The 26,241-nt window shown below is 37.6% G+C and overlaps 1 protein-coding gene across 4 annotated transcripts in view; it reads left to right on the plus strand.

Annotated features, from left to right (window-relative positions):
* Positions 1-26,241, plus strand: part of NFIB (nuclear factor I/B) — a 173,509-nt gene that overhangs the window by 117,091 nt on the left and 30,177 nt on the right. For all 4 annotated transcript variants that reach the window (XM_010562084.1, XM_010562085.1, XM_010562086.1 and 1 more), the window contains exons 6-8: positions 793-911; positions 16,918-17,049; positions 19,537-19,721. In XM_010562084.1, the coding sequence (XP_010560386.1) occupies positions 793-911; positions 16,918-17,049; positions 19,537-19,721 (436 nt within the window). The remainder of the gene's footprint in view (positions 1-792; positions 912-16,917; positions 17,050-19,536; positions 19,722-26,241) is intronic.

The following is a 26,241-nucleotide window of genomic DNA, read 5'->3' on the forward strand; positions in this document are numbered from 1 at the left end:
TTGTCAGCTTGGCAGTTCACCTAGCACATTTTAGAAATGGATAGATTAATTGTCACAGTGTTGTCTAAAAAATGATGATGATGATAATTTAATAATAAAATAATACCACCACCACCATTAAAACCTTCATCCGGGTTTTCTTTGGCAGTCAGCATAACAGCTTCAGTATATATTGTTATAAAGAAACTTGACTTCGCTCCACTGCATTGAAGTGTTGCCTCATTTTATGTAGTGTGACTTGAAATATGGGGCTTTTGTTGTTTTTAATTAAACTAGGCTAAAATGAAAGGTCTTTGTTTCAGGTTAGACCTCTTTGAAAAGCTTAGGATTTTGACCTGGTGAAATACAGTAAACTACATTTTTTTCCTTATTAACACATTCAGAAAGGTTCCTGGTTTATCTTGACTTTATTAGTAATACTTTTCCAGTGCTTTGTTTTGCTTTCATGGTTTCTGCATAGTGTTTAACACTCTCATGACACAACCTTTCTTTGGTAGTTTACAGGAACTGGTTTCTTGATAGTTCAGCCAAATGCTGGTAGACTTTTATATATTACCTATTCATGCCATCTCTGAAATATTAAATCATGTGAAAAATGCAAGCACATACCTGCATTACATATTATTAAATAACTTTGTCTATGTAAGTTAATGTAAGCTCTAATATCCACTTATTTGTGCTTTGTATGCCTGAATTACTTTCTATTGAAATATTTGTTGAAATCCAAATGGTTTATACACCACTACTAGCTGCATATCATATTCACTGCCAAATCTTACGTTACTTCAACAGCAAAAGACCCAAAACTATCTCCATAGATGAAAATATGGAGCCAAGCCCAACAGGAGACTTTTATCCTTCTCCAAATTCACCAGCTGCGGGGAGTCGGACATGGCATGAAAGAGAGCAAGGTGAGTAACACATGACCATTTTACCTCAAAGTATATTCAGATATACAATAAATCTCTGCGTTAGCCTTTCCATTACTGCAATAAAATGGCTGCTTTTTAGAAGAATCATTATTTTTCTCTCTGGCATGTGTATTTGCTGGTTTTGTAAATGTAGTTAAAAACAACAGTCAACAGGATATGGTATAAACAACCACATAATAATTATTCCATCTGGTGACTGCCTTATCTATTGTTTGAAAAGATGTGTGGCAAGTGAGGTACTTGATATTGTGTATGCTGTGATCATCGCAGCAGGGTTTTGTGTATAATGGTTTCAGGTAAAAAACCCCACATCTCCATACTATGGTTGAGTGAACACTAGTTTACTCAGTTTTTGTTTTACTGTGACAGACTCCTGTATGTGTGTTTAGTCGATACTATGTGAGTCAGAATATGTTCAATATGCTCTTTTCTGAAAAGCCCACACATAGCTCTGTGGGACTACGTCCATATGCTAAAGGGTATTGGTAAGTGTTGTGTTTTGGGTTATCAGAAGCAAGCAACATGTTTGTGTGGAGAAGAAAGTTATGGCTGTCAAAACAGTAAAATTAATTGTCATAACTTTCCCTCATGTTATCTTGATGCTTTATAAACCTTGATGCCAGTGTAGTCTCTTCGCTCACCTTTGTGATGTGAAAATGTGTTAAAACTCGCATGTATTTGAACAGTGTTGGTTAATGGATCATGTGGCTGAGGTGCTGCAGCTATTTGGAGAGTCTGTGAAATCTACAGCACAGTATGTAAAAGTGAAATAGAGAAGAAGACATGCCGTTGCTGCCTTTGCTGGTCTTGCAATGTTTGCCCTCCTTTTCCCCGTCCACTGCTCATTGTTGTTCTCAGTTCTTCAGTAACCAACCAGTCCTTTGGCTTACCTAATTTTTATATTGTTTTAGGCTTCTTTTTTTCTTTCTTTCTTTTTTTTTTTTTGCTTGCTACGTTTTCTCTTTCATCTCTGTGTGCAAGGTAGCATGTGATTGGTATTTAATTTAGGTGCCTTTTATTTTCACATTTTCGTTATAGTTGGTCTCCTTTTAATCTGTGTCTGCCTACCCTCTGATCTGTGTTCTCATCATTAGGCTGTTCCTTTCACACAATGTTTACTAGTCTTTTTCTTTGTCGTTTCTTGTGTACTTTTTGTTTCTCATGCAGGCTCTGATATTTTCTTGTTTTAGGTTGTTTGCAGCATTCACTGTTGAATTAAAAATAAAAAAAAATCTTGCTCATGGCTTTGCATAACCAAACTTAAGAACAGCAAAACAGCAGTTCCGCCAGCCACAATCTTCCCCCTTGTGCAAAATATTTTCCTCTGTGACTGTTACCTGTTTACCTGTTTGCCATGACACTTTGTTACAATTTTTCATAAATGACAGGATTGTATGAACTAATTTTTGTGCTTTTAAAATAAATTATTTTTGCGGTTGTGGGGAAAACAGCCCATTGTTCCTCTCTGAAGTGGTCTCCACATATCCCCACTTGTGAAATGAAGTCCTTCTGTGCTGCTGAGTGAGCTGTGGGAGCTTCTGAGAAATGCAGTGCCACATGGACAGCTGAGCCCAAGTCCGGCTGACAGAGCCTTTCACAGATGATCTCTGTAGTTCCCAACTATCTCAATTGCTTTTTAGCTTCTGAATCATTCTGCTTGCAAAGAACTGTGCTCTGTGAGCACTGGATTTGTTCAGTTTTGCCAGCCTTCTTCATGTCACATTTATCAGTAGTAAACAATGTTATTGTTCAGATTGCTTGAGTAGATTTACAATGAACCTTGACTTAATTTCTGTGCCATTGGTTAGCTAGACTTCTGGAATGAGTCAGCCTCTAACTCTCTCTATACATTTCATAAACCAGAGAACTCCAAAATATGAGAAAGAGAGAATAAAAGAGATAGATAGACTTGAATCAGTGTATTTTATTTTTGCCTCCTGGAGTTTACATTCCTCCCTGAATATCCTGTTCTCCAGCACTGCTTGGCCTGGCGAAATTTCACCAGATCCCTGGGCAGAGGGGTTGTCTTTGAGACACTATGAGGGACTTTGTTTTTTCTGTCCTTAAGATGTTCTTCTATTCCTGCAGAGGGTCAGATATACCACTGTCCAGTCTGAAAACCATTATACTGGGGGAAGCGTAAGCCTTTTGCCCCTAACCATTTTTGTTTGGCTCCATTCACTGTCTGAGCTTATCCTGCTGCTGCGGAAACACTCTAATGTAGTGACCTCAATGCCTGTCCTTGGTACCTGGCCTCACTGGGAAGGGGTATGTGGCAGCTCCTGGCATATTTGTTCTGCTACTAGTTTGTTAGATGCTTGATATTATCTTCATACTAGCACGTATCTGTGTAAAGCTTCTTTTGGACACAGAGGTCTCACCAGGATATGATACTTGTGAAAACATATATTCTGTTTCCTCATGCCTGCAAGCACAAAGATAATAGAAATAAAAGTTTGGAGGTGGTTTCTATGCCAGACAGCTCACTGGTACTACTTCCCTCTCTCCCATGGAGATTTGTGTGTCATATGAGGTTAGGCATAAATGAGAATAAAGAGAAGCCATTTGGGATCACATTTGTGTTCATCCAGTGTCACCAGGGGATGCTCATGCAGTCCCAACAGGCACTGCTTTTCCAGGCAGTCTCCAAAGGTCATCAGCACCAGAAATGTGAATCATTCCACAGTACCCACAAATGAGAATATGCAGAGGTATCATGTTTATGGGTAAGTAGCTTCTCTTCCACTCTGATGCAATTTTAACTTTTCTAAGGGAAACAAAGTCAGAAATAGGGTTGATACTAAGATACAGCATTATTGATTTCAGTTTCATTGTCTCTGTTTTGAACCTGACAGAGCAAAATCTCTAACTTCTGACCCGAAATAGATCTAGTTTCTTCATCTGCGTACCTAAGTGTAATGTATTTTCATAGAAATAGGAATGACATAGATTTGAAAGATTTTTTTTTAATCATGAAATCTTTTCATATCTTTATTTAGCTACATTTTTAAAGTAGCAAAAATGAGATGACAGTGGTAGTTTTGAACTGGAGATAGTCACAATAAAACAATGATAGCTGAAACAGGTTGGAATAAAGTAGTTAGGAGTTAGTTTCATAGGTGTCTAAGGAGTATCTGATCATTTTGATAGAATGGGACAAAGATTAATTGGTAACACAGAAATATACTGAGATTAAAAATGTGACAGATGAAAATGTGTAGTGGGATGGAACAGGTTAGATCAACCTTTTATTGCTGTGAAAAACAAATACCATGTAGTTTAGTATGTAAGTAGACATCAGTAGAGGAGTGGTTCTATATGAGTGTTTCTACTGTAATCCTCATAGTTTCTACAGCTTCTCTACTGTGCAAGCATGCATCATGAGGGGTAGGAACATTACTACAGAAGTACTTGTGGTTTAGCCAGGATGTGGCATTTGTGAAACTAAGAAAAAGAAATCCAGCCCAGCTACACTAAAATCTTCCTCATACCACACTCTACTCTCAGCTGTAAAACTCCAGACTGTCCTTTTGCTGTTATCTGTCTCCTTCCTGTTGTACTACCAAAATGTTTTGATAAGATTTCCAGATACTGTGTTTTATAGTCTATTTTAGGGGAGCTGGCTATTTGAAGATGTAATTCTGGGCAGAAATAAGTAAGCCTATCTGAAAAATGGGAACTTTAGATGGCATAAGGTTGGTCAGTCCATGAAGGGTTATGAGCAGTGGCTTCATTATCCAGTGCTGTAGTATTGTTATGCATGTTATTGTTCTGAAATAAAAATACAAAACCCTCTAGTTAACCAAAATTAGTATTAAAAATAAATTCTTATTTGTATTATTGAAGTCAGATTATAAATCCTTATGGAAGAAAAAAAAAGCTTGTGAAGCCATGATACTGTCATGGAGGACTACTTCATTGGCTTGCAAAAGGTTGTGACTATTTTAAAAATATATGTAACTACAAGAGCATGTTCAATGTTCAAAAACAGATTAAAAGAAAAAATTACTTTGGATTTATAATGTTGGTTTTGAGTTTACACACATTCAGTCATTGTGGAAAGATTCTGTAGTTTGTGCCATTATTTTTGCTGTGTTAAAATACTTAAAATATGATTCTATTTGCATGATTTTTGAAACAGATGTGAGGTCTTCCTGCAGAGCAAATAGGCAGGTTTATAACTGCAAAGATTTCTCCCAAACCTTCTCTCTATGATTAGCCTTCCAAGTAACTAACCATCCTCCAAAAATCTCAGAGCCTAAGAAAGTGAAAAGTCATCTCTGAAAATGGTGCGTTACTTAGAAATAGAGTCCTAACATGACAATTAGGAGTTCAATTTCTGTGTCTGCTGTTAGATCTTGTGCAAGTTATTTGTTCTCTCTGTACCTCATTTTTTCCAGTCGAATGTCTTATTAACTTCGATAATGTCTGGATCATGTCTTACTTACATTTCTACCAATTGGAAATATATCTAGATCTAAAAAGTAGTTTGCTGTAAGTCTCTTGCAGTCTTCCTTTTTCCAGGTTGCTATTGCTGAATTCTTTACATGTTTCTATATTAAACAAAATTTTGAGTTCCTGCAGTAGTGTAGTAATACTTTGTGAAATAGATGGAATTTGCTACGTGAGTAAATTTGCTGAGTGTTTTAGAAATTCTGAGGAGGATAAAATTTTGTACAGTAAAAAAAAAAAAAAAAAAAAAATCACCCTCCCCATTTGGAAGACGAAGTTATTAAAAATATAACAAAACTAGCAACTAGTGCAGTGGATAAAAAACACTTTGGATCTAATAGGCTAAGAACTGGTGGCGAACATCTTGATTTATTAACTGGTAAGTAAATCAGATACTTTTTCCTTAACTTATAAGGAAACAAGAGTATCAGAGGAACAGAGCACAGTGTGTGCACCTATGGCTTTCCTTCTAAAAGTTAGCTTGACAAAGTGCATTAACTTAATTGCAGACAATTTCATTATTTGTCCTTGAGATCTGTTTTACTATTATAGTGTTACAACACTGTGTATGTTGTAAATAAATAAAGCAGGGGTTATCACCAATGCACGCTGGTCATGATAAAAGTGGAGAGATTGATGTGGATTTCTGTAGTAGTCAGGTGTCTGGAAATACTGAATGTCTATATACAATGAAGTGAATTTTAATTTTACAGTTTCTTCATCATGTTCACTCTCTTACACCTCACCCACCTCTACCAACAGTCAAGAGTCAAGATGCCAGCATACCATTAAAACTGAAACAGCTGGACCGCCTTCACCCGTTGATTGGCCAGCAGCTGTTGGACCCTCCACTTCTCAGGTCCCGACCCCCTTTGTTGGATACCCCTCTTCTGGACACTTGTCCCCTTTTGCTTTCTCCCCACCCACCGGACACTCCTTCCCCATTGGGGTCCTTCCCAATGGCTCTTTCCTTCTTGGGCCTTCTTCTCATGGACTGTCAAAGATGGACGTTCTCATTTCCGAAGTGAGGGAACTAAAAGAGGAAGTAGTTAATGTGGTCCAGGAGTTGAGAACGGTAACAGATCACCTTGGCCTTTTGGTGGCTTGTGTTGGACAGAGTTCAGGATTTTTTCCGGCTCCTGGTGCTTCTTCTGAAGGTTAATGCTTTAGAAACTCTTAGTCTCCATCTAACAGATGAATTCATCTTGCAAAGGTTTACCTTGATGAATATCTGTTAAATGCATTTCCGTGTTTTTGACTCAGTCTGAGTTCTCAAAATCCTTGTATGTCAAAGCATGTTTTAAAGGAATTTATGTCTTGTTAGTAACTTCTGTTACATCTGCTTTTGTATTTTTTAATATTTCAGAATACTCTTTAATCATTGTATATACACACATACACATACCTTTCATATATCTATATCTATATCTATATATCTATATCTCGCCATGCACACCTTATGGATCTATCAGAATTTTCTGTTTTTAACTAGTATAATGTGTGCACAGTAGTAAAATACTGCTACTTGATAAGTTTTCATAACTTCATATTTGTAAAGTTATAGGTACTAGTTATAGGTAGTAAAGATAGGTACTTTTCACCAAGCGTAACTTTTCAAAGTGTATTTCCAGAGGAAATTCTTAGCCATGGCTTCTCTTAGTCTATTGGCTGCTATGATGCTGAAAGTGACATCATGGTAACAAACAATGTCATTAGCAAGGAAGACTTGCTTGGGAGACAGCAAGTTGGGTTCTCCTCTTTCTTCCTGGTTGCAGAACAAGACATTGGTGGTGTTCAGTGTAGGGGCATTATGTCTGCTCATTAAAAATTAGTAGTTCTGCCATAATAGTTAAAACACATTTAAAAGAAATAGGGAATTGCTTTACTTTTGGTTTCCATAGTGGCAATTTTACAGGAAAAACTGCTGGTGTGTAAAATAAGTTAAACATTACTTTCATAAAGATGAAAAGTGCTTTCATCCTTAGAGCTTGAAAGGCACTAGGTATAGAAAAATAGGTGAAGAAGCTTTCAAATGCTTACCTAATTAAAAAAGGCAGAGAAAGAGAAAAAAAATCATGAACAGGACAGCAAAAAAGTTATCTTAAGATGAGTGAAGTTGTTTGTACATCAAGAAAATATACATCTTCCTTTACGGGATGAGAATGACGTTAAGTTTGCACTCTCTCAAAAAATACAGCCATCTGTTTTTCTGCATTTAGAATAGCTTTAGGCCAATTTACAACTTGTCCATAAGTATCTTCAAATATTCAGAGTAGCAGATCAGGAAGTTTCTACTCTGGGCAGAGCAGGGACCTGACTTTTCCTTCAGCCTATGTACACTTGCGTTTCTAAATGAATGAAGATTAATAAAATGTTTAGAAATACAGATAGAAAGACAAATACAGTAGGAGATACAGTAGGAAGCATACAAAAAGTTCTGCTTTTTTGCGTTCCTGGAAATGGCTGTTATTTGCTCAATAAAGTCACTGTAAAAAATCTCATTATAGGTTCTTTGTCTTTTATTTTGACTAATATATTGTGGCAAGGCCCATTACTTAATTGTTTCCATGTGTGATTAGTGACTTGAATACGCTCAGGGCTAGCATATGCATCTCCCATATACATCAGTGAAAGATGTAAGTGAAAAGGGATATGTTTCTTGTACGTATAGCACTTATTCTGTGATGAACTTTATACTATGGCAACATCCTGTTACCTTGATGGTGACTCTAGACATCCTTTGCTTGAAATTAGTGAAAAATGCATGTCTTAATGCAAGATTTGGCCCAGGAGCTAGTACCTGTAATTGTTTTATTCCAATGTTGCTGAATAAGAGATTTCATTAGTATTTTTGAAACTGATCAGCTCCTATTAGAAATTGTAGGTTAAGTATTATTCTGTATGATCTAATGTATGTGGTGCAGAATATCTTTAGTTACCAAAAGAATGGGTATTTAATAGCTCATAAATCATAGGTGTCTGCACTGAACATTTTTTTCCAGTATGGTACATCCATGAGATGGAAAAAATTAATTTAGCACACTTATTTTAACTTTTTTAGGCACCTCTCCTTTTTGTCTTCAGTGATAGATTCTTTGCTTCTGTGCTGTATACATAGATACATTTGGAAAGGTTCTTAATTTCTCTTTTTTACTGCTTTCATACAAACTTTATCAAACTTGATCAAAGTAGTATATTTCAGTGTGTTAAAGATTTTATCTCAGTTCAAAACCATTCTCCAGATGGATCTACAATGACATTAATATAGCACACCTATTAAACCATCCTAAACTGTTACCAGTATAAACTATAATAGTAATAAAAAGGAGATGCCATAACCTAAATGGTTCTAAATCAACAACTTCCTTACATTGTTTTATCTCAAATGCCTCTTTAATTTATTGCATTAGAAATTGGGAATACTTTTCTGGCTTTTGCAGTTAAGGTTACAGCATCGATTTCATTTTCTAGCTGAGTTCATTAGAGTCTGAGCATTAATGAGAAGTTATAGTTGTGCATTTTTCCTTGGAGTTTGGATGACTTTCTGTAAGATAATTTAATACATGACTAAAATGTACACTAAAATCTTTGTAATTTGTTTGGCTTTTTAATTAGATTTTCCCACAGTCTCCCATAATGCTCTTCTACCACAGCTATCTTAACAATGATTCATAGATGATGAAAAGGCCCAGTCCATTTCTGAAGTGTAAAGTTAAATAAAAAAGTAGTTGAGTACCTGAAGTATACTGTAACTGCTTAAGGGTTATTTATGGCAGTGCAGAGTACTTGGAGCCTCATGTGAGTTCGTTACTGACAGTATATATATTTGTTACAGTACTTTCTTTTTGGCAACAACATTGTATTTTTGGTCTTGTACTTTTTATTTCCAAAGTCAGCCTCCTTACTTGCAGTGCCTGCTCCCTGTTTAACAGGTAGCCACATCACTGAGCTCTGAGGTACTCCTGGGTACCTCCCATAAGACACCTGACGGGCTGTGCTGGTACAGAGGTGGTTGGATAAACTGAGTCTGAAGTTGTGGGAAGAAGTGAGGCAGGAGAGGCTGCAGAGGTGAAGTCTGGCTGTCTGCTGCTGGCCCCCATGGGTCACTGCAGAGCTGGTGGAGACATTCTCACCTCCCTGTAACAGCAACACCCCAGCTTCCCATGGCCTCCGTGGTGGCACCTCTGTCTTGGGGGTCTCACAGCTGGACAGTGCTTCTGGTATGAGGCATGTAGGGTGAGGAAGGATGGCCAGCTTTATGACACCAGATCAATGCATGGGAAAAAAAAGGTATTTTTCTCTACAAGAAACAGTGCAGGTATGATAACACAGTCATGCTGATTATGAACCTTTCCTGTGAGGTTTACTGTCACTTTCTCATAAGGAGGGCAAGGTGGGTTTGAAGGATGAGAATGAAGAATTGCTGCCCACTGTTCTTGCAGGATAGTGTGCCATAGTTTCAGCCTAATCTTAGTGGGAATAGATCTAAATTTAAACAGGAATAATCTCTTCAGTATGGCAGTTAATTACTTACATGTCATATGACACTGTCAAACAACTGTTACGGGATTAGGTCTGTATGTCCCATCCTACTGTTAAACATTGCTTTGGGATGTGGATGTTTTTTATGTGTACATATTCAATATTAATGCTCTAAACTGACCATCATATCTTTCCTCTTCTCCTGTTTTATAAAATGCCTTTTGTTAAAACTGAAAAATTTAATAAAAAAAAGTTAATTTTAGGAAATGTGTATGCAGCTTTCCCAATTACCCTAACTTAAATAACCATGCACTAGAATTATACTTTTCAAAAGCTAGTGTATATAATTTTAACAGGAACTGTACTGAGTTGATTTGCTTTCTGTCCATAAATAGTAGGATAAACAGTAATGCAATGAAGAAATTTGATTGTCCAACTTTATACAGTTAGTCACACACACTAACACAAAGCGTCCTACAACTTGTTTGCATAGAGACACATCTAGGTTCCCCACCTTCCCACCTTCCCTACCCCCAGTATGCTGGGAGACAGAAAAGCAGGTAGATAACAACCCTTCTATCTTTTGTCCAACCCCCTTTCTGTTGAGGAAAAGAAAATCATCCCACAAAATGTTACTGTTGGCAATGGAGTACCGTATTCTGCAAGTTTGCATGGGGGTATGGATGAGAAGAATGACATCTTTACTCCATCTAAAGGGTTTCTGACTCTTATGTTTCAGTTGTCTGAAAGTTCTTGCATCACTTTCTTCTCTTATGTACATTATTGAGCTATGCAAAATAAAATAGTTTATTAGAAAAGATTAATAGAGAATGAACAAGGAAATAATTCAGTTGCTATTGTAAGAAATTTCCTTTTGTTTCCCAAATTTACTCTTGTTTTGCTGTAGCTTTTCTGAATTGAAATATTGTTGTAGTGTTTTGCTTGCCAGCTTGCAGTACTGAAAATGGCATTGGAAGAAATTCTAGTCTAGTTCCTCTCTTTAGGTTTTTCACTACAAATCACAAAAGATAATACATTGAAGTGGTTTCTCTGTTGTGAAATGGCAAAACAGCACAACAGAGTGTTTTATTAGCCTTGGGCATGGTTTCTGATAGGAAAACCAGTGTCACAGTCTAATAGACTGGATTGTGCAATATCGAAGGTGTGGCTTTGAAAATAGCATTGGCACTAAGTAGGCTGATTTGAAGATGGGAGGTTATCAAATCTTTGTACACTGAAATATTCTATTCTAGTATAATATTTTCATATGTAAAATGGTTTTCTACACTTGATGTAGAAGCAAAAAAAACCCTGAGATCAGGTTTTCAAACGTGAAGAGAGCAGCTTTCTTGAAACCTTAACGCTGACTGCTCCTCAAGTTCAGAACACTTTCAGCTGCCAAGCAACATGCACATATATCCTCATGTAAGACCTCACTGTTTCTCTCAAAAGCAAGTACAAAGGCCTTCACACTGAGAATTGCTATACATGTCTCAGAAAGTCACGAAACAGAACGGATCATGATTTTTTTGTTTGTTTGGTTGGTTTGTTTTGTTGATTTTCCACTCAGGAAAACATTGATTGTCAGAACTGAATTTTTCATGGAAATAAATCAATTTTTAGGAGGACTTCTCTCTGGTCTGACATAAAACTTACAGTGAGGGGGAATGAGACACCAATAAGCCAACGATCAAGGCACAGATTTGGATAATGGGAAGGCTAGATGCAAAGCCTGATCTCTGCCTGATACTGAACAGGAATTCTAGCAAGTCTTACTCTGTTCTAGGCATCAGGCATCTCAGACACCAAGCTGTTCATGCACATCTGTCTTTCTCTCCTATTTATTAACAAAAAATATGTCACCATGCCTTTTTTGTGAAGATAAATGAATTAAAATGTTTTCATTTTCAGGATTCTTGGTTTCCATCCAGCCTCAGTGCCAAGTCTTTAGGATAGATATAACAAAGACTTTTTCTTACAAATGAGAGGTGGTTGTGCTTTAGAGTCACTCAGCTGTTAATATTCAGTGTTAGCTGCCTTATTAAGACCTACAGTTGAGAAATACGGAACACTTACAATGTTAAAGGAAATCAGTCTGAGCACATCTGAAAACTGGTGATGCTAGCTCTGCCTTGCAGAGTGGCCCTGCTGATTCTTCACATGCACAGGTGCAAAACAAAACTGATTCTCCTGAGCACAGTGGGGTTTGTCATGATTCATCATACAGCTATCCAATGTGAATTTAAAATTTTACTTAAGTTTTCACACATGCTTCACACAAGCGTACCTACCAGATGTGGTGAAGGTGGTGGAGAGAGAGGACTGGCTGGATGTGATGTATGTAGTGTATCCTGCCACCAGAAATTATCCCAGTTACTGCCTCTGTGAAAAGAGCGGTTAGTTTAAAACTGTAGCATGAAAGGATGCCTCTTATAGCTTGCCAGTGGTGCTATGGACTCCATAGATTTCCTTCTTTCACTATGGTTATATATAAAGTAAGTTGAGCATTATTTTATCTTGCTTTCTCTGAAGGTGAACTAATGAGTTGTAAATGAATCTTTACAGATTGTTGTCTGCAGGGGTGTACCTTGTAAAGAAAGACTTGTGAAACTAAGCAGTAGAAAAGATATTAATGTGGAGAGTTAAAGAATAAACTGGGTTAAAAGAGATTTAATATTTGTTAATGATTTCTTCTTACTCTGCTCATGAGCATGTCTCATGAGCAAGAAGGAGAAGCTGCCATGTTGTAGTGGTGAGCAAGAAAGCAGATCAGATGTCCAGAAACAGGCAGGTGGATGTTTGAACTTGCCCTGGATCACTGCTTGATTCCAGCCGAATTCTCCCAACAGGTGGTTTGTTGAGTGGTGTGCCAAGGTGACATTCATCCAGGGAACTGCCTGGATGACAAGCTGCTTCAGACTGAGGAAGAGAGTCTTTTCTTTGATGAGGAAACTGCCAAAACTCCTGTCTCATTAGTGTTTCCTAAGGTTCTTTGGAAGTGAACAACAGTTTAATTAAAGGCTGATGTAAACACGTTTCTGCACACTTTCCCCGCAGCATTTTATCACATTAGAATTGATCAAAATTGTTGCCTTGGGCTGTCTTGAACAGCTATACATCTGGAGCACCATTTGTGCAAGCTGCTGATGAGCAGGCTACATACATTATGCTTCACAGCAGCTCTTCTGCCTTCCTAGGTAGACAGATTTACCTTGTTGGGAGATGAGATGATCTAACTCTTTTTATTTGCATAAGGCCTTTTTTCTTTGATGTGATGCTTTAAAATGTATAACATGCCACCCGTTTGGGTGCATACATACTGTATCTCCACAGTAATATGAGAATACAGGCAAGAGTGATTTGGAACAACCCCAAGAATTAAAAAAAAAAAAAAAAAAAAAATCACAAAAAGCGCCTATTTTTCACATTTGAAGAAAATTCTCAGCAGGACAGGACACAGTGTCTGATTAATGTTGACCTTCTGATAACTTTGTCCAAGTGCTTTTGGCATCTTTCTGCTTTTCATCTGTACTTAGCATTTTTTCCAATAGTCTAAAAATAAATCACACTTGAAACTGTTTTATTTTCATTCTTAAAGTAATAAGGATTGGAATCTCATTCCTGAAACTTTGACACAGACATAAGAGCAAGTGGCCTATTTTTGTGACCTCTGTTTGTCATTCATTATGTAATTTTCAGTAGATAACTAAGCTCTATGTAGCTACTACACTATATCTCATGATGTGGAAAAAATAAGACGTGTTTTAAGATCAGAAAAATGTGTGTTTTCTATTATGTAGAAACTACTTGTGGAATCGTATGAAGTGTCACTGTCACTTTAACTCATTCTGCTTTATTTAAAGGCACTGTTTCTTATAAGCAAAATTAAAGACAGTGCAAAACTGCTTTGCATTTTTTTTTCCCACTTTTTGTTTTTGTAACTGGTAACCCTCCAACAAAATGTAACTTGTGTGTTTTCCTATTAAAGCTCTAATCCCCTGCTCTTGGTCAAGGAGGAGATGGCTGCAGCCTTTCTTCCTAACCTATACAAACAGTTCCATCTACCCTGTCGGCTTCATCTGTTATTTGCCAGTGGCAGGAGTATGAATGCTGCGTTATGATGGCCAGGCATACATGGGGAGAGCCACGGGGGCTGCAGGGGGGAAGGGGCTATCTGAATTACTTCTCAATGCAAAGTGCATTGTTTTAACAAAGAAGCTACTGCCTGCACTTCAGCTGTTATTCTTTGCAGTTGCCTATGCTATATATAACGAGTCTTCTTCTGAAAGTACTTCATGATGGTGTGCTGTGCAGTGTGTGTTAAAGTCGCTGTTTTGGTGGGTAAGAAGTATTTTTATGGCAGGGCTGAATTTTCTCTTCCGGACTATGAGTTGTGATCACCTTGATCAGGAAACAGTCTTCTGTATGAGAAGTTCATTGCATTTGCTTTGTGATTTATGCTATTTTCTATGTGCTAACTACAATTCTTACTTGTGTAAAGTAGGAGCAGGAATAAATTACACATTTTTAAAGCAAATGCTAGGGTTATCATAGTTACCAGTCTCCTTTTCAATAGATTCTTTTCAAATTAGTGATGCCACTGGGGGGTTAATGGGTACTCTGATTACATTGCACTTCATATAGCATACTTCTTCTGAGCAACTACAATATTTTGATTTTGAAAAACACAAAAACTTTTGCTTGTTTAATGAAGTAACAGTCACCAACCAAATTAAATCTCTGTTGCATTCCAGAAATTAGAGCTCTGACGCATGCAGACCTTCAGGAGCTAGGCAGCTCTTTCTTTCATGAATTCTTTTGTTAAATATGAGCTTTACATGAGGAAAAGATTTTCCACTTCCAGCCCATGGTCTCTTTTTCTCTTTGGGAGACTTAAGTGCAGTACTTTTAATCTGAAATAAAATTGAACTGTTTGTACATTCTCTCTTTTGTGAAAGCCTGTATGTGGTAGAGCCAATGAGATATTTGGTCACTGATAAGTTCTGTGACAACTACTGATGACCACAGCATTGTAGTGGAAGGCTGTGTCTACAAGCCATTAGGCACACTTATCTTTTTTTTCAGACTGTAACATTGCAGCATTTCTGCAGAGATAGAGGTCATGCACGCACAGAACCACAGTACAAAGACAATATCTGGTTAATTTTGTCCTGGGCTTTTATAAAACCCTACATCTGTTGTGGAGGTGTGAGAATTTTCTTGCTCTGATGGAACTAGGGCCTTATGTGAAGAAGCTAGGGCTGTCATTTGAGCAGAAAATAAAACATAATGAAATATTTGAAAATCATTCCAGAATTAATGTGTGTTCTTACCATGGTTTGCCTATGCAAAACTCAATTTAAAAAAATTCAGTCTTGCAATTTTAAAAATTATTTCTTAGCTTAGCACAATGTATTCAACAATACTGTAACCATTTGGCAACTTTGTCTTTGCTACCTGCTGATAGATTCAAAGAAATAAAATATTGCTCCATTTTCTTCCTCAACAACAATTTATTTACCAAATTTTTACAAGACGGCTAGAGGTGCCTCTGTCAGCACTCAGTGTTTTTGATAACAACATAAAATTGCAACAGATCAGTATAATAAAAAGTGTACAGTAACCTTTGTCATATCTGTTAAAACTGAATGAGTGTTGAATTGCTTTGTTGTTAAGAAATTCCTCACCCTTGCTGAATGTTTCACTGAATAAAATCCTTTCTTTGTGGCCTTCTTGTAGAGGTGAACCTTGCAGGGTATCTGGGAAATCAGCAGACTTAGCAGTCAGGATGAAAGAGGAGCAGGGGACTTGCATGGGGGATGGTGGAGGGGCACTGGCAGAATCTGCTCTGGGTCTCGTGCCAGTGCCGATGCAGGGCTTGACAGCAGGATGGGGCAGAGTGGACAAGTGGTCTTTCAGTTTGATGGGTCCTGCACTAAGTACGGCTTTCCAGGTGAAAACCCACACTTAAACTCCAGCCAGTTCAGAAAGCATTGGTCCAATTTTTGTCTCATTAAGGCGCTCACATTTTGCAGGCCTGTCTTTGACCTCCAAGGTGATTGTATGTCCCCCAGAATAGCACAATAGAGTGTTCCAATATTAAAAGTGCCAAAATCATTTTAAGGGCTAACGTGGTCCACGTAGGAAAGTCAGCTGCAATGTGGCCCCAGGCCAGTAAAGTGCTTAAGAAATGATGTTTGCTTTAAACATGAGTTAGTCCCATTGATTTGAAATGGAACCCACTTACGATATTAATGTGTGTCCTATAAAAATATTATAATTAACTTTGAAATAATTTGGTGCAAAGTCCAATGAATGTTGTTTAACTAACTTAAACTTTCAGAAAGAATCCAGTATTCTTGCTTTATACAATATCAGTAACCCTGCATGGTAGAAATCATACATTTGTCCCTACTGGTGTGTTATCTTCATGTGGTGAACTCTAAAGAGACGTTTTTCTTGTTAGGGAAAGTGGAGGGAAGAGGTGGGAAGGCCCTATTTGAGTGTCCTGGTTTTGGCTGGAAAATATGAGGTAGAGAAGTTAAAGTACCTTTTATTCTTAGGGAGGTTACATTGTTTCACTATGGTTTTGGGAAGGGTGAGGGATGGGTTTTGAAATAACAAAATAATAAATACCATAACACAGCATGTGTATGGCAGTTACCCTACACACCTGAGTGTAGGTGTTCCATTAAAAAATGCAATAAAGATTATGTGGCTGTTGAAGGATCACATGATCTGGTGATGTTCTGGGGAACTGAGAAATGTCTAGGGAGATTCTGAAGATATACATTTCTTCACTGTTTGGCTCGCCTGGTATGAAAGGAATGTAGTTTCTGTTTTGCAGGACAAAGACCAGTTAAGGGATTATTATTCATTCTCAAGTTTGAAAGCAATAGTTTAAAATTAGTTTATTGGTCATAGGGGAGCTGTGTCACCAAACAATATTTATGCAAGAACAGTAAAAATAAATATCTTCAGTGTACAAAATGATGTGTCCTGAGAAAGGCATCTAAGCTAATGTCACTGTTCCATTGTTTTTCTATTACAGATATGTCTTCTCCTACAATGAAGAAACCTGAAAAGCCTTTGTTTAGTCCTACTTCTCCCCAGGATTCTTCACCAAGACTGAGCACTTTTCCCCAGCATCATCACCCAGGAATCCCAGGAGTTGCACACAGTGGTGAGGGTTATGGAGGAGGAAGAAAGACCTCCCTATTCATTTGGGCTGTTCTCCTTTCTACAATCAGATTGTCATGTGTTTTTGCAGACTTTCTTAGAGACCTAATCACATTTATAGTACTGATGAGAGTAGACATGGAACAGGTTGGGGTATCCTTGCAGAAATGCTCATTAAATTCAGCTCAGGTAGTCTGACTGCTGCAAGCCACTGGAAAGGATTTAGGATTAACCAATGAATAAAATAAGCTGTAAGCTGCATGAAGAAACTGATGGAGGAAAAATCATCTCTGTCTTTCCTCCTTCCACCCACACCCTTTTTGATTATTGTTGCTGTGACTATGTTGTGTTTAAATACCAGAATAGGTAGGATTTAATACACAAGAGAATTCACAACCGTGTTCACTATGTGACACAATGAAATAAGTGCCAGTTCTTCTTCTGAATAATCTATCTAAAGAGGTAGAATCCTGATAAATATTTTTCAACACCTGTTTTCTGAAATCCATAGGAAATCCATAATAAAACTTCACTTAAAATGTGAAGGAGACACTTGAAATGTGATGGTATGCATGTTATCTTGAGGGTTTATCAGGAATGACAGTGAAAATCCAGCATCATGGTCTGTTTAATTTTAGAGGTGAGAGTGACCCTGATTCTTCAGATGAGAACATGGTCCTTGGAAGTCTCCCCTCCGCAGCTCATCACGTCTCCTTCCAAACTGCATATAAAGGGATTCATTTCTTGAGCGAAGTTGGGTGACTAGAGGAGTAAAACAGATTTGAGGACTCTTTCTGCTTTTCTTTAACATGCAGTGCTGCTTTGAGAAGTTTCTGTTTTGTGATTTCTCCATGATTTCATGTTCCTTTCTTTCAATTCATGTGTAAGGACGATTTTCCCCTTAACATTCACTTACTTTGTATTATGAAAGTGAGCCTGGACTCACTCTGGTCTCTGTAAGGTTTCCATTATCAGCAAATACTCAAGCACATCGAGATGATGGATGAAATGGAAGGGATAGATTTCTGCTCACTTGTGTTTGTTTTGCACAGCTCCCACATCAGAGCAGTAACTAATGTTTTTTGATTGAACTGAACTGGTGGGGCTGTGACTAAAATGAGCCTGTCACAAAAGAAGCTTCCATAATTCTGTTTGGCCCTATACTTATGCATAGATCTTTACATTTGCTGTAGTGTATAATTTTTAGATATATGAATCTGAGTGACGGTCATAACCTAATTTGTTGATGAGCTATTTACTTGCTAGGAAACCTGATTTCTATCTGTGTAGCCTGTTCTATTATGCCAGTGAGCAATGTTTTTGAGATTTGCAAGGTTTTGATTACCATGTACAGCAATTTTGGAACATCCTTACTGTTGTTTTTAATTGGGCAAACTATGACTTGGTCCTAGCTCAAAAATAGCAAGTCATTTAAAAATTAAGATTAAAAAAACCAAAGATATGAGACGTGATCCAGAAAAGCAGTGTTGGTGGGCTTGTGCTGATACAGTGTAGAACCGTGAGCAGTTTATAAAATACCTTGCTTATACAGACCTGATTTTGTGCCCTCCCTCTAATGAAAATGAAAACACTGTTGTCTGCTCTATTTCCATTGAACTCAGTAGCTCCTTTTTAATAAGTTGCCAAGTAGGTGCCCTCTAGATATGTAGTAAGGGTGGAAAGCGGGTTGTTGTGCAGTGTGATAGAGGAACACTCTCCACTTCCAGCCGGATGACTGGGCAGCAGCAGGGCATGTTGTACATTCCTTCCACTGTGAAAACATTGCTGGTTGTTTAGACATTACATATAGTCTATAGATAGAGAAGTGTGTGTTTGTAGGGGCTTGGAAGAAAAAGAATGCAAAGAAAAATATGTACAGGGTAGATATTTTTTGTTTGTCAGAGATATTTTTATTGGATGGGTTGGTTTCCCAGGCCCTGCAGTTGAATGTTCATTAGTATTTTCACAAAGGCCAGCTAATATTCATGGCATTATTGATGAGTAGTTACTAGCCCATCCCCACACGAGGCAAGTAGAGGGCAATGCAGTGAGGAATCACTAACTGTTTCTTAGGACTTGGTGACTTTGCTCTCCTCTGCTGGGATGCTGTGGATAAAAGTGTAGGTTTTATTTATTGAGTAAAATATTTGTTTTGTTTATTTGGGCTCCAGATGGGAAAACTGTATAATTGAAATGTCTTTTATGCCACAGAATGATTACTGTTTAAAGAAAAAGTGAAAAAATATGATGGCATAACCTGCAAAACCAATCCAAGATACAGTATTTATGAATTTGAAACAGTAGCACTTTCCATTGCCTGGGATAATGTAAGGGGAGGACATGTAAGTTTTTCTGTAAAGATGCCATGAAGCAGGAGTGCAGTGTACTGATTTATAACTGACTTTTTATTTTTCTTGCTGTAATACAGAGGTGAAGAATTTTAGAAGAAACAAGATGCGAAGTAATTTTAATTTTATTTTATCTTCTCCAGTCATCTCAACTAGAACTCCACCTCCACCTTCACCATTGCCATTTCCAGCACAAGCTATTCTCCCTCCTGCCCCATCTAGCTACTTCTCTCATCCAACGATCAGATATCCTCCCCACCTGAATCCTCAGGATACTCTGAAGAATTATGTACCTTCTTACGACCCGTCCAGCCCGCAGACTAGCCAGGTACTGTAAAACAATGTGAACCCTCCAAAAGAAATCCTGTGAGGAATGTATGTTTACCAGGGTGTCTAAACCAATATCTCACTAGTTCTGGTCTTAGAGCAAGCTGGGAGCTGTCATATAAGCAAGCCAGTGACTTTTCCTGTTCAGCGTGGTTGAATAAAGGGTGCAGGTTAGTCATATCCACTTGCTGTTCCTCTGTCAAGCATAAGAAAAATACTTGTACTGAATGACCCAGCAGCACTAACAGGGCAGGTCCCAGTCCTGCACCCCTCCCGCAGGCTGGGCACCTCTGTGGCCACACAGGGCCACAGGAGATGAACCTCCTGCTGCAGGATTGAACAAGGAGTGTGCTGATACATCCACGTGCATGTATGCACATGCACAGACATACAAGTATATTTATAGACCAACAATGAAAATAAACTCTGGCAAGGTAACGCTTGTCCTGTTTCATAGGCACCTGACATTTGTTTGCACAGATGCAAAGACATTACTGTAATGAGCACAGCACAGACCCACAAAATTGTTTTTTCTTCCTTTTGTAGAGAACATGCAGTAACAGATGAGTTCCTGGCTGCTACACTGATTCAGAATTGTGTCTGATATGGGAAATGAACATGGTTTTCATTAGTGAAGTAATTTGTGAAGGACTGTGTGCAAAACTGCTTTCCATGATAGCATCAGCACATAGCGTTAGCATGTGATCTGCACTACAGGATAAACTGCAGTTGAGACTTGGTCTGACAATACTTGGAATATTTCCAGTGTCAATGTAATGTAATCTTTGCTGCTCAGGCCGTTTTTTATTTTTGATGCCTTGTCTGAAAGACTCCTGTGGCGTCCTGTACCCTGTGCTTTAGCACATTTTTTGGAAGAGACTTGGGAATGTAAACTGAAGAGACCACGGTCAAGTGTTCCTGCTCCTAAGAGTTAGGTTCCTGTGGAAGGACTGTCTTATCAGGGATGAAGGGATTGCTGTGACAGTATTTTGGTTTGGGCTTTGTTTTGGTTTGTTTTTCACCAATAATGACAAGCCTTTCAGCGTGTGTTTCAGGCACAACTTGAGACTGAATCAAACTTTCTGTGTTGAATAACAGACACAGGCCCTCTGGGCTGTTCAGAAGGTCGTTGTGGCTATTGTCCCCAGGGGATACTGCTCTGGTCCAGCTGCATGACTTTCTACATATCTAAAAAAAAGTGGGTCCATAAAATCAAAATTTACTTTGAAGGGAGAAATCCTAACTATGAGATTTTTGTTGGTGACAATATTAATGCAAATTAAACAAAAAAGTGAAAATGAAGTATGTTGGCTTTAGAATACAAATTGCTATCTGTGCATGGATTAAAAGTCTTTCAGTCCCATATAGCATTTTTGCTGAGACTCAGCTGGGAATGTTGCATGCAGGACCTGATTTTAATTTGTGTAAAATTTCCATGAATAACAAAGTCTAATTAAGACATCCATTAAAAGTCCTTAACGTTAATTCAGTGCGGAAAATCTTAGAGTTCTGTTGGATTTTTTTTTTTTTTTAAACTGATGTCTTAATTAGGCACTATTAAGGGAAAAATTATGCAAATTAAAATCAGGCCCTTTCTGTTATGCATTTCTTTAATTATTCAGTGCTTGTTTTACTTACATTTTGATTTCTTATATATATTAAAAGAGCAGATCAGGTGATAATCTCTGGATTGTTCAGTGTTCTGCTTTGGATCATTGCTGAAAAAATACAACATCTAAATGAAGTATCTGACTTTAAGACAGTTGACAAATGCACTGTCTTGTGATTTTAACACTGGGGAGTATATTAATTGAGCAGGAGAAGTGCTTTCAACTCTTTGCCCAACAAGAGTCTTACTCACTTCTCTTGTCTTACTCTCTTCCCTTATCTGTGGTTGAAAGATTAATCTTTAGACCTCAAAAGATAAAATTTTACTCTGCTGATTTTTTTCAGAGTACTAGCAAACTGAAAACACATCCTATTCTTGTGTTGTGGCACCATAGGGAATAACAGGCTAAATTGGCCTCAATTTACTACTTTCATCACCTTTCATAACCTTTATATTAGGGTAACGTTCTTCATTTCATTTGATGTTTGATTTGTTCTTGAGAAGAGGCGATGGGGTTAAACAACACCAAGTATGGGATTCCAGGCATCTGCATCAGCTATTCTCCACTATTTATTATCATTAATCACTATTATTAGTGGAATCTCTTTTAAATTTAATTCTTTAAAGTTCACCTCTGAGATATGCTATACATCAGGAGCTGCATGGCCAGTCAAATTATCTCTAAATAGAACAGTTAAAGGATGGCTGTACAAAAAATAAAACTGCAAGAATAATTTTTTGCTTAGGAAAAGAAGCAGCAGCCGTCTGTGAAGTTTCAGGGACAAAAGGGAATTGTTCTGATACAATGGCATGCTTTGAGCCAAACCAGTTTTTCTTTTCTAAATAAAACATGAATTTTTATTCAAACAAATTTAATTATTATAAAATGCAAAACTGCATCTGTAGGAATACCACATCAAATTTAATTATACTTTCCCACCTCAAAACATACTCATTTGGATTTCAAAAGGAGAACTATGATGATAGTTTTAATTTCAGCTTTAGAAATAGAAAGGATGGATACCCTGACAGCATTTACCTAAAATGAACTGTTCCTCCCCAACATCTTTCAGTAATATGCTAATTTAGATTGTTACGACAAGCAACTGAGATGCCTTGTACTCCCCACAGCAATTTTGAGATTAATTACATTACTGCTGCCCTGATTATAGTGAGACAGTCATGCTATTCAATGGAACACTTTAAGTAAAATTAGTTTAAAGATATAGAGCTCCCATAGGTTTCCACAGTGGGAAGCAGTGGGCAATTTTCTTGACATAATGTTAAATACTCCAAATTATGTGTGATGAACAGTCAGGAAGTTCAAACAGGCCCTTTGGCTGCAGTGAAAAATGATTCAACAATGGATGAGCCTCAACAAAAGAGAGCCGTGGCTGTCGGTTTCATGCATATCTGCTTTTTAGCCCCTGTTCAATCTGGAGAATAAATAAACAAATGTACTGAACAGAAATGGATCTTGTTAGATATAGAGCTGGACTTGCCTCCAACTGGTAGTGTAAAAAGTTCCCAAGGTTTTGAGAACTGCTGTACTTTCCACTAATTAAGTAATTCTGCTGAGCCCTTTTTAGTATACTTATTTCATTGCTTTTCTTCTTAGCTAGGCACACATGTTACTGAATGAGATTGTGTGTATGTGTATGTAACTGTAATATGATGGGGTGCTGATCTCTCCACAGTTAAATTGATACTGGTCACTCGTAAGTTTCAGCAAAAAGAATAGGTTGGTATGCGTCTAATCCACCTACAGTGTTTATCCATCTACAATGTATTGATGTTTTCAAAACTATCACAAATTTTGAACATGTATTTCCTTTTTGAATGATTCCAGATGGGTAAATCTTTTAATCTTGGAAGATACTACCTCCTCTGTGTGTAGGTACATGTGTGCGCGCGCACACACACACACAGATCTGCACACGCTTGAAACACATTAATAATTGAGAGTGTATGAATCAATATACAGTACCAAAATCAGACTTCCAGTGAGCCTGAACAAATCACCAAGCATGACAACACTTGTGTGGCTGAAGTCAAAACCAAAAGCTCCAAACTTAATACCCCATCAAGTTAAATGGACAAAGGTGTGCTGAATCACAGAAGAAGGGTCAGCAATTGTAATGAAGGAAACAATGGTAAAGCAAACAGTTAAGGTGAATGCAGCTGAAGAACATCCTGGCATCAGTGAGAAACTTTTTTTCTGACTGAACCAAGCAATCAGAAGTAGATAATCTTGCAAGCCCTTTGAGTTTGGATTATGAAGGGCACAGTTTACAGGTAACCTTAAATAAAATTTTGTGATATTTTTGATGAAATACGCTGGTTTCAGTGGTATGGTAAAACTGCCTCCAATTTGGGAGAGTTAAGTATTGGACCCTTTTCTTCTTACAATAAATGGCTTACACTTGTTACATGCTACAGTCCAAGTGAACTGCTGTCCACATATTGACTAAAATTCCTGGGCTGTTAAAATGTACTTCGTTGCAATATGTAGTGTGCAGCTTTATCTTTTTAATGGTTTTATCTTTGAAGACAGAAATATCTGAACTGCTTGAGAAGAGCTGCTTCTGGAAGCTGGTGAGGCCACTTAATTTCCTCTCATAATTGATTGGGGTATTCAGGTTTTTGTTCAATGAAAGATAGGCACACTCTTCAGGAATGCCAGGCAGATGCTTTGTCATTCTTCAATACAATAACTGCAGTCATTTAGCAATGATGAGTGAATCTTGTGAGGCTCTGTTTGGGCTGGTCAAAGGGTTTTCTGTTGGTTCGTGGGAGAATACTAGCAAAATAAGCCGACACAAGCGATATGTGTCCATGCGGTTTCTTCAGTATAGCTAGTGCCTTTATTTGTTGTCATTTAATAGTTTTCAGCTTCTTGGGCAAGTCTTTCCTTGTATTTTTTTAAGAAATTACTGAAGATTAAATATGGCAATGTGCTGGTTTTGATTGTAATTGGGAGGCAGAGAGAGTACTAGCTTAACTGTATCTACTGACAAGGCATTTAGAGATTTAATTGCAGTTGTAAATGATTGCTTTGTATTTAGTTTGCTCATTTTTAGTTTATTAAATGCACAGTTATAAGTCTCCAGAGTGCATGAAATACCATTTAACCCAAAGATATCTTTTGAACATTTATCTACAAAGAGATTTCCTTTCCCATGTTATGTAATACAGACTTACCCTGTTAAGGCAAATATACGACGAAAGCTGGGTGTTTCCTTGTGTTCTACCTGTTGACAAATAATTCAGATTTTTTGAGCTCACAGGTAAAATTGTGATTCAGGATAGAGGACTCTTTGTCTAGAATGTCTTATGATATCTATGTCTGAACATGGGTTGCTGAAGCTCTGCAGTTGCTCTCAGTTTCAGCAGCGTTAGGTCAAGAGGAAAATGTTTTCTCAAGTGGATAAGACTCAGAGCTTTATAAATCAAAGTCAACGCCTTGATTTCTCTCAAAGTAGTACAGAAGTGATGTTGCCAGCCAAGACTGGCAACAACTTGTTTTTTCTAAAGCTAAGTCCTCAAGCAAACAGGTAGCTGTGTCACACCACCTGAAGTTTTTGTGTGGCATCTCTCAGTGAGGTCTGTGTAAGATATGCTGTAGCAATGAGTTACTTGGGTTTTAAGGATATGGAAGCTAGTGAGATTCATCCTCATGAAAATGGTAACGGGCACTATAAAAAGGCAAAGTACATTTCTGTTGCTACCACAGTGTCCAATATCAGAAAGGAAATCTGTATAGCCTTACTTCTTGTTAAACAAATGTTTTATGGAGCCCACCAGGTTCAGCTGGAGGAGGAACTGCCCTACGGCACCTTCTACAGTCTCACTGGCAGTGCACTAATAATACCATTCCCTTATGTTTAGCAGAGACTCAAAGGCACTGTGTTATATTACTCAGATGATAGGTAATAACTTGAGGATATGTCTTCTGCACATTTGATGAAACTGCTTCCTGTACCATTGAGCTGTCTCTAGTGGGAGACTAACATGCCCACTGGATGTTCACAGGTGATGTAGCATTAGGGTGCCCTAGGCAAAAGCTCTACTGAGGTAAAAGGTTGGGTTTGTGTCATATAACAACAATAACAACAACAACAACAACAAAAGGGAGAGTTTGAAAAACAGAAGATACTTCTTCCAGTTTCTTTTACTTGTAGATTTTCTGAAGCATCTATCACCCTCTGTGGATAACACAGAGCACAATGGCATGGACTCAAAGACAGAACTTATCAGCTATGATCTCCAGCTTCATAGATGTGTCTAGCAGACAACTGTTAAAACAAGATATTTGGTACATGAGCAGAGCACCAAAATGTGCAGAACTGGATCTTCTACAGCTCCATCAACAAATAATTCAATCAATGGTCTCAAAATTACACTGCCATAGGGTTTTGCAGTGTTGTTCTTTACCATAATATTTGTACTTTTCCAATATAAGGGCCTGGAACTGTTGAGAAGAAATGGGTGACAGATTGTTTACAAACACACTGAATGCAGTTTGACTCAACTGCACTCAGTGATTGATCACTTGGCTATAATAGGGTAACTTTCTTGGGAAACAGAGTTTCTATTGAAAAACCTGTGTTTTGAGATGCAAATATATTGTTCTCCAAGTATAGTGGTTAGCTGGAATAATGTAATTTTTATTAAGCCCTGAAATTTCTTTCTGAAATACCTAGCACAGTATCATATGTAGCTGTACCTAAGACATGCACAGGATTAAGATGATTTCTGGCCTTTGTTGATTATTTCTTTGAAGATGCTTTGTATTTAAGATTCCAAGGAAAATTGGAATTATTTTATTTGGAATTTGGAATTATAATTACAATTATTTTGTAAAAAAGATACTGTGCAAATCTAAATATAAAATATATTTTATCATTTAAGC

This window comes from Haliaeetus leucocephalus, unplaced genomic scaffold (assembly GCF_000737465.1).
Source record: "Haliaeetus leucocephalus isolate CR32 unplaced genomic scaffold, Haliaeetus_leucocephalus-4.0 Scaffold154, whole genome shotgun sequence".
Taxonomy (NCBI): Eukaryota; Metazoa; Chordata; class Aves; order Accipitriformes; family Accipitridae; genus Haliaeetus; species Haliaeetus leucocephalus.